Source organism: Strix aluco, chromosome 4 (genome assembly GCF_031877795.1).
Source record: "Strix aluco isolate bStrAlu1 chromosome 4, bStrAlu1.hap1, whole genome shotgun sequence".
Classification (NCBI taxonomy): Eukaryota; Metazoa; Chordata; class Aves; order Strigiformes; family Strigidae; genus Strix; species Strix aluco.
Window position 1 is genome coordinate 16,737,941 of NC_133934.1, and position 12,871 is coordinate 16,750,811.

General features: G+C 43.3%; 1 protein-coding gene and 1 long non-coding RNA gene across 3 annotated transcripts in view; one reads left to right on the plus strand and one right to left on the minus strand.

Annotated features, from left to right (window-relative positions):
* Positions 1 to 419: 419 nt before the first annotated feature.
* LOC141922641 (uncharacterized) lies at positions 420 to 2,068 on the minus strand. Its single transcript, XR_012623037.1, has 2 exons — positions 1,949 to 2,068; positions 420 to 912 (listed from the first exon to the last, which is right to left on the minus strand). It is a non-coding gene; the product is annotated as an uncharacterized LOC141922641 (long non-coding RNA).
* Positions 895 to 12,871, plus strand: part of CPEB2 (cytoplasmic polyadenylation element binding protein 2) — a 55,853-nt gene continuing 43,876 nt past the window's right edge. For both annotated transcript variants that reach the window (XM_074822147.1, XM_074822148.1), the window contains exons 1-2: positions 895 to 2,079; positions 4,918 to 5,196. In XM_074822147.1, coding sequence (XP_074678248.1) covers positions 895 to 2,079; positions 4,918 to 5,196 — 1,464 coding nt within the window. The remainder of the gene's footprint in view (positions 2,080 to 4,917; positions 5,197 to 12,871) is intronic.

Sequence of the window (12,871 nt, forward strand, 5' to 3'; positions counted from 1 at the left end):
GCAAGGGGTGGGGGCCCTGACGTCACTATGACGGATGTTCCGGCATTCTTAAGGGCGTTGAAGCCGGCTCAGAGCCGGCAGTGGGGGCGGGGGAGGCGGTTGAGGGTGAGCGGAGCCCCGGAGCGGAACCGGTGGCCGCCCGCCTGCCGTGTGGGGGTACCGGCGGCCTCCGCCCTCCCTTCCCTCCGGTGCCAAGGCAGGGGACGCCCCGCTTCCCCCCCGCGTTGCGGTGTAGCGGCCGGGGCGGGAGTCGGACGGAGGAGTTACCGGGGAGCGGGGGGGCTGTCAGAGGGGGAACGACCTGTCCGGGGGTATTTCTGATTATCCGGCGGATTAGTGTGGGTGCGAGTGTAGGCGGGAAGGGCCGCCCTGCCGGGGGTCCCGATAGGTTCGAAGGGGAAAAATAAGAAAAGCCCTGATAAGAGTAGGATTATTTATTATGAAAAGGCTCCCATATTTTTAAAACCAGTGTAGTGGAGATTATGGCAAGGAAGAGGGCTTTATTCTAGAAAGTGGCGATTTTTTTTGGCTTATAGTGGTTTCTGATAGGCGTGTGTTTAACCCCCCGCCCCCCACGGAGATTATTAATTATCTTTGTCTCTTCAGGCTCCCGGGGAGGGAGTTCGCCCCTTCGCTGAGCCGCTGGCGGGGGGGGCTCACAGCCTCGGGCTCCCGTAGACGGCGGCCTCCAGCCCCAGCCCGCCGCTGGGTGTAGGAGGCGCTGGCTCCGCCGGGTTCTTCCCCTCCCTGGCAGCCGCCTCTCATTCCTCCTCCTCCTCCTGCCCCTTCTCACCCGCTGTAACCGGTTCCTCCGGCAGCGGCGGCGTGTCCGGTGGGTCGCCGCCGCCGCCCTCTCTGTTCCCCTCGGCGGCCGCTGCTGCGCATCATCAAAACATGCAGGATGAGCTGCTCCTGGGGGTGACACAGCAGCAGCAGCCAGGCAGCGAGAGGCTGGGCAGCAGCCCCGCATCAGGACACCCCCCTCTCGGCCACCCCTCCTCTGACTTTAAACCCAGTCTCAGCCCCCACCAGGATTTAAACAAGCAGCCACCGCAGCAGGAACAGCCGCCGCCTCCTCAGCTGAGCCAGAAGAGGAAAGAGTTTAAGCAGCAGCAGCTCAGCAGCCCAGCCCAGCTCGGCAGCAGCCACCCCCTGAATAACCACCACCCCCCAGACTATCATCACCACCCCCCTCAGCAGCAGCAGCAGCAGTTCAGCCACCCCACTGACAAGTACCAGCAGCAGGAGCACAAGCAACAGCAGCAGCTCCAGCTCCTCAGCGCTCGCCCCCCGGAGCCGCCGCGGACGGGGGACTACCCGCACCACCGGCCCCTCAGCCCCGCCGAGCACAAGGGCGGCGCGGACAGGGGGGGTTCAGAGCGGCTCGCCCCTTCCTGCCCGGGGGGATCCGTGTCCGCGGACCCCAATGTGGGGGTGGCCGCCGCCTCCTGCGTGAATCCGCCTCCGTCTCCTCCTCATCTGCAGGCGAGAGCCAAGCTGCCCCCCATGGAGTCCCCCCCGAACAGCCACTTGCTGGGCAGCCCCGGGAACCTCCTGCCCGGCGGGCTCGGCTCTGGCTTCAGCAGCCTGCAGAGCCCGGAGATCCCCAGCCCCCATCACCAGAGCGGGGGCGGCTCCTCCTCGGCGGCTTCCCCTCCTCCTCCGCCGCTGCCCGGCTTCGGCACCCCCTGGTCGGTGCAGACCTCGTCGCCGCCTCCGCAGCAGACGCAGCAGCCTCCGGTCTCCAGCGGCGGCGGCGGGCAGATCAGCGCGATGCCGCCCCCCAGCCCGGAATCTGAGACCAGCTTCTACCCGGGGATCCCGTCATCGATCAACCCCGCTTTCTTCCAGAGCTTCTCGCCGGTGTCTCCTCACAACCCCTGCGCCGGGCCCTTCAGCAGCCCCTTCTCGGCCGCCGCCCCCCCGCCGCCGCCGCAGATGAATTTACCTCAGCAGCAGCAGCAGCAGCAACAGCAGAACCGGAGATCCCCTGTGAGCCCCCAGCTCCAGCACCAACACCAGGCGGCGGCCGCCGCCGCCGCCTTCCTGCAGCAGAGAAACTCCTACAACCACCACCAGGTACCGGGCGGCGGCGGGAGGGCCGGGCAGCCGCGGCGGGGCGGCAGGGAGCCCGGGCGAGCCGGCTCCGGAAGGGAGCCCGGGGCGGAAAGGGGGAGCCCCGGCGGAAAGGGGGAGCCCGGGGCGAGCCCCGGCGAGGGGAGGGGGACGGAAGGAGGACGCGGGGGCGGGGACGGGGGGGGTCGGCTCCCCTCCTTTCGGCAGTCGGGGAGCCGTGGGGCTTCTCTCTCCCCGCTGCCGGCGCCGGGCGAGGCTGCGCGGCGGTGACAGCCCGGCGCGAGCGCGGCGGCGGAGGCAGGGCGGGGCCCGGCCCGGCCCGGCCGCTGTCGCCCCGCCGTGCTCGGCGGGCTGAGGGCCGCCGGTGGCCGGCGGGAAGGCACCTGCGCCGCCCGCCCGTTGCGGGGCCAGCCAGGCAGGCGGCGGTGGCGCCGGGAGGCGGTTGGCAGCGGCCCGGCCCGCCCCGCGCCCGGCCGCTGCTCCCCGCCCGTTCCGGGTGGCAGGTGGCGGAACGGCCTCTTCGGCCGCGTCGCCTGGGCTGTGACCGGCTCTCCTCGGTGCGCCGTCGGCTACCCAGGGACGTCGTTTCCTTTGGGGATGAGAGGAGGGGGTTTCCTCTTCTAAAAGAGGGTGAACGCTCCTTTTCGTGTCAAGAAGGAGTTTCACCGTGAAAATGTCCCCCTCGCCCCCCCGCAGCCGCCCGTAGCGAGCGCGGTGTCCCCGGAACAATGAGGCTGACAGCTCCGGCCGGCGCCGCCGGTGCCTCGTCCCCGGGAAGCCCCAGCCTCCAGCTTGCCCTCGCACCCCTGGGCGTGCTCGGCCGGACGGGCACAGGCCACCGAAAGTAGATTCAGATGGGAAAGCTGTCAAGGTTGTTGCCTTCTCAGGGGTTTTGCCCGAAATTACTTGAATTTGTATCCAGAGACAGCACTGTGTTTCGGGTTACCACAGTTCTGCTATCGGTTTTAATCAAGCAGCATAATGATCCCATGTTAAAATGGAAGTTTACCTTTCTTCCTAGAACAAAATATTAATTATAAGAAACGGGATAAAAGCATATCCACCTTAACCTGCTAGTGCATTATAGCCACATCTTGCTCTGATCATCTGCTTGGTTATGAAAGACCAAAGTTATATAGGCCTCATCTTATTTTTTCTTTCATTCTAGTATTAAATCCTGTCAGTTTTAATTGGTAGAGCTGGATTTGTGAAGCATTTCTATCGGAACTGGAATCTCACGTTAAGTGTGCTTGTCCAAGAACTGATTTGGATGCATTGTGGTTAGGTGCTAGTTGCCCTTAACATCTATAATAACCCTCTTCAAACTAATTCCAAAACAATTCTCCAACACTAAGGTGAACAGGAATTTTCTCTCAGTTACAAGTTGTAGGTAAACTTAAAACAGTGCCGTGACTGCATAGCTAGCAATATTAGAGGCTTGTTAACATTTGGCATTATCTCTTAAGGTTTGTTTCACAATAGAGTGCCTGCCTCTCCCAAAATTCCAATCAAAGCATTCAAGTTCTACAACATAATTATCTATAATTATATAGAATAGGATGTTTTCCTGATTACTTGACCAAAAATGGCTTTAGTGGCGTTTCTGTTTTCGGGGAGGGGGGGAGACGTTATAATTTTTTCTGTCTTCAGAAAGTTCTGTTTTATCTGATACATAACATATTGACATGCTTTAAATTTTTAAGTTATTAGAAATACAAGCTGAGGGTTGCTCGCAGCTAAGCTTAGAGATAGAAGTACTGCATTTTGACTTCACAAAAGAACTGAGTTTAGAATACACACACACATTTTTATGTTTGAGAAAAATCCTTTCCAAGAACAGTCAGATTTGAGAATGCTAAAGATAAATATTGTTCTTCACTGTCGGTCAGGCTCAGTGGGTCCACCTCTTGGTAGTATGACAACCACTATAGGTCACTTTTTAACAAAAGTTGTGGCTTGGGAATAAAAACTTGACGTCCTGTAAAAATCCTCCCTCTAAAAACTGCTCACATTTTCATATTGAGGAATATAGTGCACTGTTAGATACAGAAGTACTTTATACCTTGTCTAAATAGGAAAAAAAATCCTAAAAAACCCCTCCAGATTCCACCCTGCAGAATTCTACAGATAGTCCTGTTCATTACTCCAGAAATACTTGAGCAGTGTCTTCAGAACGATGCATTTTAATGTGGAAATGTTAAGATACCTCCTTCAAACAGATTCCCTGTACAGTAATCAGTGCTTTTTGCTCTTATATGGTAATACTGAGACAGTGATACTCAAAATACTGGGGGGGGGGGAATCAATCTGCCATCTGAATTTTAATTTTTAAATTTCTACTCACTGTAGTGAAATACTATTACTGAGTAGAAATAGTTATTATTAGAATAAGAATAATTATTTTAATAATAATTTTAAAAATTGATCTCTTTGAAATTCTTGTGTTATTTTTGCAAGGATCTCACTATATAATATCAAGTAATGTATGGTAAAATGGTCTTAGGGTCTTTTGTAATGTGGTTTTACACCCAGGTATTGTTTTACTGCATAGCTTTAAAGAATGCTGCCAATTACTAAAATTATAATCTAAAATGCTTGTACAAGTACTGTGGGTTTTTCTGGGGGATGCATGGGGGAATGGGGATTACAATTTTTATTTTATGATGCTGTGTTTTCTTCCTTGTCTCACTAATTAATTTACATGTTTTCAAGAAAGAGTGATTTATAGAAATCTCTGGGCGTTGATTACTTGGTGGTTGGTTGTTTTGGGTTTTGTTGGTTTTTAAGAAGAAAAATATTTCAGGTATTTTCAAAATAATATAAATCAATCTTTCTTTTTAGCCTCTTCTGAAGCAGTCGCCCTGGAGCAATCAGAGTAGTGGCTGGAGCACAGGAAATATATCCTGGGGAGGAATGCATGGCAGAGACCATCGTAGAACTGGAAACATGGGAATTCCAGGAACTATGAACCAGATCTCTCCTTTGAAGAAGCCCTTTTCTGGTAATGTCATAGCTCCTCCTAAATTTACTCGCTCCACTCCATCACTGACACCAAAATCGTGGATTGAAGATAATGTTTTCCGAACTGACAACAACAGTAATACTCTCCTTCCTTTGCAGGTAAGGATAGTGTGTAGCTGGTGTGTTCATAGTCTTGTATAGCATTTTGGCTTCATTCCTTTTAAAGGAGAATTAAACAGGGGTTACAGCCCTAATACATGGTTTGAAAATTGCATATTTCTATATTGCAACTAACCGCGACGTTTTCAGTGTATTCAGCAATATATAATTCTCACAGTTAAGAATATTGACTGTCCAGAAAGATGGAAACTGTAGCCAGTGACAGCAATAGAGCGAAATAGGGTTAATCCAGCAAGCGTTTTCTGCCTATAGTAATGCTCATGTTCTTATATATCCCTTTAAAACTAAGGATTTTTTTGTTCGCTTGTCGTTGTACATAGGTCTTCTTACTTTTGTAGATGGCTCTGAGTCTTTGTCATGTTCGTCTTTTTACTGGTATTCTAGGCTGACATTTGCATGTTAGTGAGATTTTTTTTTTTTCCTTCACATTCTAGCAACTTTTATGTTATGTTTTGGCTGGAAGCCCTGTGATTTAGAACTGTTAAACAGGAGAATGTGTCTTAGAACTAAAGATCTGGGTTCACCTCCTGAATTTTGTGAGTGATGTCTTATGTGACTTTAGGTAAGTCACTTAACTCCAGCCTCAGTTACCTGTTGGTAAAATGTTATTTTTCCCATTCCTGCCTATATTCATTTAGTCATAACACCTTGTTAGCACAGACCTTTATTTTGGATCCCAATCTCAGTTGCCATTCTAACAATTTGTAGTTTTTGCATGGGGTTTTTGTGACAAAAAAAAAAGTTTGGGTAACTTATTTTAGAAATGATATGTTTTAAAATAGAAAGCAGATTATTCCGTTAATTCTGTACATTCTTTAATTTTGGGTACACCTGTGTCAGCTTTGGTTTTTGTCTCACACTGAGCTACTATATTTCAGCAAAAGTAAAAAAGATAATATGCAGAGAAAATAATTTGCATCTTTATGTGGAGCATAAAGCCATTATAGTTGGGATTTCTAGGTTTCACACAGAGTAATCTAGAGTTTCATTTGTCATAATTGTGATCGTGTTTGAGTTTGCACAGCTGTATTTGCATCAGTTAGCAAGCTAATCCTTATGTAGCTGCAATAATGGCAAAAGGGTGCTCCCTGGGACCAGATTTCCCACTAGAGTCCCTATTTTTCTTACCATTTTGCTGGTGGAGTTCCATTTGGCACAAGCGGCCATCTCCTGACTCTCCAGGTGAGCTCTGATACTTGCAGTATTCTTGAGGCTAATGGTGACTTTTGGACATAACCTAAATTCTGCTCCAAGTGTATGCATTGGACCTGAAAACTTAAGAGTATTTGCCTATACAGTGAAGACCTGCTCAATTAAGTAGCCTTACTAGCTGGAATATCATGGTTGAATAATTTTCATGTGGGTGGAAAGGTGGGGAAAAAAAAGTGCCATTCTCTGTGTATTCAACCTGATCTGTTAAGGAAAACAGATTATAGATAATGCTTTGTGGTGGAGGGCTCCAGGAATATTTGAAAGTAAACACTGAGATGTCTCCTGAAGATGTTAGCCCAAGGAACAGGGTTAAAAATATTAATGCCGTCATATGTTGAAACTGCAGTGACGTATACTTTGGAATTCATATGCAGCTAAGCACAAGTTATGAATATATTTACTCAGTCAACACACCTTACAAGTCAGTATGACTATTACTTTGAACTTTCAGAAGCTTCTACAGCAGTCATCTAATGTAGATGAACTCGTGTCTAAACAAAAGTCTTGTGCATTCAAACTATAATCTAAATAATTTCTAGAAGATTAGAAAAAAAATCCTTGCAATTTAACTTTATAATAAATCACATTAATGTTTCCATTTTGGGGGTCTTGTTGTTTGGTGTTTTTTTTTCTGAAGAGATAGTATCAAAGGGAGAACGTGGGCACATTTAATTGTTGTTGGTCTTACCCGTGAGCACCAGACCCACCAAGAAAATAGACCTGTCTGGCTATATTTATGCTATAGATCTATCTGTGCTTAAATCTCCCTTACATGTATGAAGTGATAGTTGCAGAACACAGTAAAAATAATCCTCTTTGAAGGATTGCAGTGTTATCTGCTGCTATTGTGGAAATACTAGATGTTTCCATAAATTACCTTCCTACACTGAAATCGTGTTCTTATTTTTCAGTTGTTCTACTATTGTTATATGGTTAATTCTTTGTGATGACTGTTACATTTTGCAAGTCATAATGAGAAAGTTAAATAGAGCTTGGAGCTTGTGCTTCTTTTCATCAGGACTTGTGTTGGCAATTGCGATGCTGTCAAACACCCATCTTGTTAATTTGTACTGTGCTTGTCTCCTTCCATAAAAGGCTGAGGTATTTAGATTGAGGATTCTTAAAGATACAGTAGCAATTTCAGAAGATACTCAAAAATAGCAGTAATTAACTTTTGTGTCATTTGGAAAGCCTTGCACGAAAGTGTTTATGTGTACGTAGAAGTTGCCTGTTCCCAGCTTTTATTCAAGCTTCCACAGAGCAAACACATTTTAGCATGCGTGTTGAATGCATACAGCATCATTCACAGTCTTGCAGAATACTTTTCTGCATGATCACGCATCTTTGTTTTAACTGCAGTAATCATTTTGCATGGCAGGTGACAAAGCACCTCTCCTCTGAACTTCAGCGAGCTCAAGCTTAGCAAATGAAAATGGCCTAGAAAAGCCAGTGTCCTCGCTGACTAACTTTTGGTAGATTATTAATGTTCTGATACCATTTTTTCAAATACTGTATATGTTTTGCTAAGTCTGAATGGCGTTCAAGTGTCAGCTGCTCATCCAGTTTCTGTGAAACACGTACCTGATGCAAACAAAATAAGCCACACAGAAATTGTATACAAATTCAAAGCTTTTCCCTTCCATGAAACCTCTTTATTCTCTGGTGTTTGCATTGGATAATGGTCCCAGTATAGAACTGTCATGAGTTCTGATGAAAATAACGTTTCTTGCCTGTAAACTAACATACCAGTGACAATGAATGTCATTACTGATAACTAAGTACTTAGGTGTATTACTTAAAGGAATGAAAGCAGATTTTCCGTACTTACAGTTAAAATTGAAACGTATCCCATGTGAAGTTGAATTTACAGTGGCCACATCAGTTACAGCAAAGCTGCTTTTACTTACAGCAGTTATGAAGGGCATCTCTCGGGGAATTTTCCAAAGTTGAAGAGTTTTTGTTTTTCAATAAAAGTAGTTAAACATCATGGCAACACTGATTTAAACATGAGCAAATTAAGCCAATAGCCAAGTTTTTCTTACGTGACTCACTGTAAGATGCTTTTTTTTCCTCCCTCAGGTTTTTAAGATAACACAAACTTCATCAATTAAAGTTCTTTCACAGACAAAATTATGTTTCCAAGCTTAAGTTCTGCCACACTGCTTGCACCATTATAGGTACTTCATGTAGGGAAGGGATTGTTGCCTTGTACTGGAATCATTAAGAAACAATTAGAAATCTTGTCAGGTATTCACACTATGTAACTTAAGCATTTAATTGAGGAGCCTATTTCTCTCTCCTTAGAGACAATCTAGGCTCCTTATTTAGATAATCTAATTCTCTAGAAGAACCTATTTGGTACCACTGACCTTACAACAGCCCCTGGGATTCCAGTTTATGCACTTAAATTGCATGTTAAGAAGTTAGACAATGTGAATATTCTCTACTATTCCCTGATCTAAAGTACCAAAAAAAATTAATATAGGATGCAAAGCTAAAAATATATTTCTAACCAGAGATACTGTTTTTTTCCCAAAAACACATGCTTCAGGCATTTCTGTGGCCAAAGTGCAAGCACAAAAATCAGTGGTTTTTAGATTCATTTTTTATGCTCCTTGGATGAGGAAAATAATTAACTATTTCTAAAATTTTTTCAAAGAATTGCAGTGTCTGCTAACCCTGTTTTGATTGCAAGCTTAATGTTTCTTAATATCTCGCAAATAAGCTTACTAAAACCTATCATATAGAGTTTAGTAATACACCTCACTGTTACACACTTCAGTGTTTTAACTATTTTAATTCTAGTAAAAACACTGCATTCTATAAATATGAATTTAGTTGCTGTGTCTCTTTTGAGTTAAGAAATACACTGTATGTATGGGTGTTTTTCACCTTGATTTGTCCTTCCTGTTTGTTCAAACAAACAGTACGTGCAATATTCATGGTCCTGGAAGCTGAGCTTTATTAATCTACGTTTGAATATAGCTCTCCAGCTGGGGATTTGTATGGTAAGGTAGCATCTCTCACAAATGCAGATTTTTCTTTTTCTATTTATTTTTGAAATGTGCTAAAGCTTTCAAAGAAAACAAAACACTTGCAAAGTAAAATGAGTTTTAAGATTGTATGTCACAACAGGTGTTAGTTTTAGACATTGTCATATTGCTTCTGTCTTATGATCACTTCCATTCGGAGGATTTCAGATTTTCAATATGACAGTTTTAATACAGTTTAATAAATGTACTTTAACAGTTTAAATGGCTAATCTAGATGATACACATAACAGTCAATATTAGATGAAGAGCAAGTTGCTAAAATTGGGTTCTTAATGCCATGCATAGACTCCTAAATAGGTGGCCTGTTGCTTCAGAAGTGCTGAGTGTTTGGCAGTCATGTTAAACTTGAAGGCATTTGGAGTATCTAGCTGCTGAATTGCCTTAGTCTTCAGACTAGTGTAATTGTCCAAGCACCGATTTATAAACCAGGCTTTACCAGTTTATTTTTACTAAGGCAATACTTGTAACAGAACAGTGTCTCCAGGGTAGATTGATTACCGGGGGCTGATTAAATAACATACAAAACCAGGTATTTGTGTCTGAGGACCAGACTGGGGATATCTCTAGCTGGAGAAAATAATCCATTGCCATACTTCCAATTTCAGGATCAAAACCTTTGAATAAATGGTATTGGGAGCTGCACAGATAAACGATTCAAAGGAATCAATTAGCAGAGAGTTTGTGGGGCTTTCCATGCAATGTTTTTATGACTTCTTGTGAACTAATAATTCTCTTCTACTGTTAAAATTTGCTTCAGTTACACAGCTCATTCTCTTAATGCAAGTCAAAATCGGAGTTAGGGAAATTCAACAAAACATTTAGCAGCCATGATAAGGTAGCAATGATATATATGCTAAGTAGCATATCTCACCTCATTCTGTCTGCCAAAGCACGATTGTTCTCTAAGTTAAAATGAATACGTTCTCAGCTAAGACCTATCCCACGGTACATTTACTGTATGGTCTGATGTATTTGCATTTAAGTACTCAAGGCTGTATAGATATTTCTAGATGGGGGGGTGGAGAGGGTTAAAAAAAAAAAAAACCACAAAGCAAAAACAAACAAAAAAAACTCAAACAGAAAACCCAAACAAAACCCCAAAAAGAACCCAAATCTTGAATAACAACTTCCCCTTCAAATGTCTAATTGTTCCTTTAGTTATTTTGTTGAAGCTATTAATATACAAATCTTCTAGATTTGCCTCACAAGTCTAATCTTGCCAAGCCTTTAATCATCTCCATAATGTGTCTGGTTTGTTTCCAGTTTATGAATGTATATTCTTGAGCTGAAGTACTGCACTCTGGATACACAGTACATGCTGTTGAGATTTTTTTGTTTGTTTTTAAATGCTTATGTAGTTGGGAAGTAGATGTGTCTTTGCCACAAGACCTGTTCTTGGTGCATTTTAGGCTCAATTTAGTTAGCTTACATAGCTGATTGTGTCATTTTAACTTTAAAACACTTTTGTCGTCAGGTTGACCATTCACAGATGTCTACCAGATACTATAGTGCATCTTTACTACTAATGGCACCATGGAAAGTAACCAAACAATTTCATACGTCTGCTTTAAGCTGTCCTCCTTGCTTTTTTATAGAGCTAAAATGGTAGTTGTCATAGGCTTTCATATTAAGTTTCTCATTTACACTACTTATGGTTTCAACAAGGGGCTTATGATTACAGTATGTTTTCACTAAAATGAGAATGACTTGAAGTTTAGATGCTACCAAAGATATTTTAGAATATATAATGTACTTAATTGTTAGGTTTTTACTGCGAACATCAACACTGAATACTATATTCAGGTACTTTTTAAAGTCTGAATAGTTTATTATGAAATCAGCTGTCACTTTCTAGTCTTAGAACACATTTGTATTTAGCGGTCAGTTTTAAAGTGAAAAAATTGAACTTGTTAACATTTTAGTTTGTGAAATGATTTTTAAAAGTTTCATTAATTGAGCTTTTTAAAAATTCAGTTAATTCAGCAAGGTCAAAGCTACAGAGTCTTTTTTACAGCCAGCTACAACTGTACTTGAAACTGACTGGAAGTTTTATGACTTTTGTTTCCAGCCCCACTGGATGGTGCTACATTTCTGTAGAATATGAAGGGACATGTAAAGGGGCGTATTTTAAAGATTGAATTTAATACCTATGTTGGAAGTGTACAGATCAGTAGTTTAAAGCATGTGTCCAAAATTCAAAGTTGTTAAACTTCTTAACTATGAACATCTATTTTTAGTGTATGTGGTTAAAGATTAGCAAAACTGTATTCACTGTTTAATAGTTTTTCTCTTTGTATTTGCTTTATGCATAAATGACAGTATATAAGCTTTGAGATGTGACTGCACTGTTTCTGCAAATGCTCAAACAGGATAAGCTTTGCATAAATTGCATGGATATATTTAGAAATCCTAAATTGTGTCTAGAAAAATGGTTTGTCCAACAACTTAGTGTTGAGACTTGCTCTTCAGAGAAAGCTGCCCTCCTCCCATTCATTCCACATTTAGACGTATGGGGGGAGGACTTCTGAAATACGCACTCGGTAGATGTATTTTGCATTACAGTGTCAAAAGTCCTTCTAGCACTAACTGTATTCTGTGAGTAGAATACTTCATGCTTCTCCTATATTGTGTAAATTTGTAAAAATTCATAAATAGTTACCACTTTTCTATAAACTTCACATAATCTTAACTTTTAAGTTGAGATGACAGTTTGTCACTTAGCTGTATACCTCTGAATCTGTAGGCAGTTATACCAAAACCAATTCTGCTGTGTATGAATGCAGTTGTGATTCTGGTAGTGCGGAGGTAGATCAAACAGGATTCAAATGTTTATACAGTTAAATAGAAATAAAAAACTAGTGTGAGAATTTGTGGTGCTTAGGAGAAGTTAACTATTGGCTCTGGGAAAAAAACTAGCATTATGTTGTGACATTCCACTGAGATAGAGACCTTCTGATACAGCAAGAGTTCACTTGCTTCTTAGCACAGGACTGATGAGCCAGAGACAGAGGTGAGGGAAATGCAAAATATTTTGCAGGAATTCAGCCTTGATAAAAGGGGCTTTTGGAGTCAGGATGATACAAAACTTGTATTAACATACACACTTATGTATCAATGCCTTTGTACTACTGATTATCTTCAGTTTCATTATTTCAACACGGATGACAAGCAGTTATCTTCTAAACCAACCTCAAACTACCTTTAAAACAACATGGAAATAGTTCTAATTCTTGGGACTATTTCCATGTTGTTTTAAAAGTAGTTCCAGGTTGTTTTAGAAGATAACTGCTTATCAACCGTGTTGAAATAATGAAACTGAAGATAGTCCCAAGAATTAGGACTATTTCCACATGTATGGAGAACTATCTAAAACAATCATGTTCACCGCT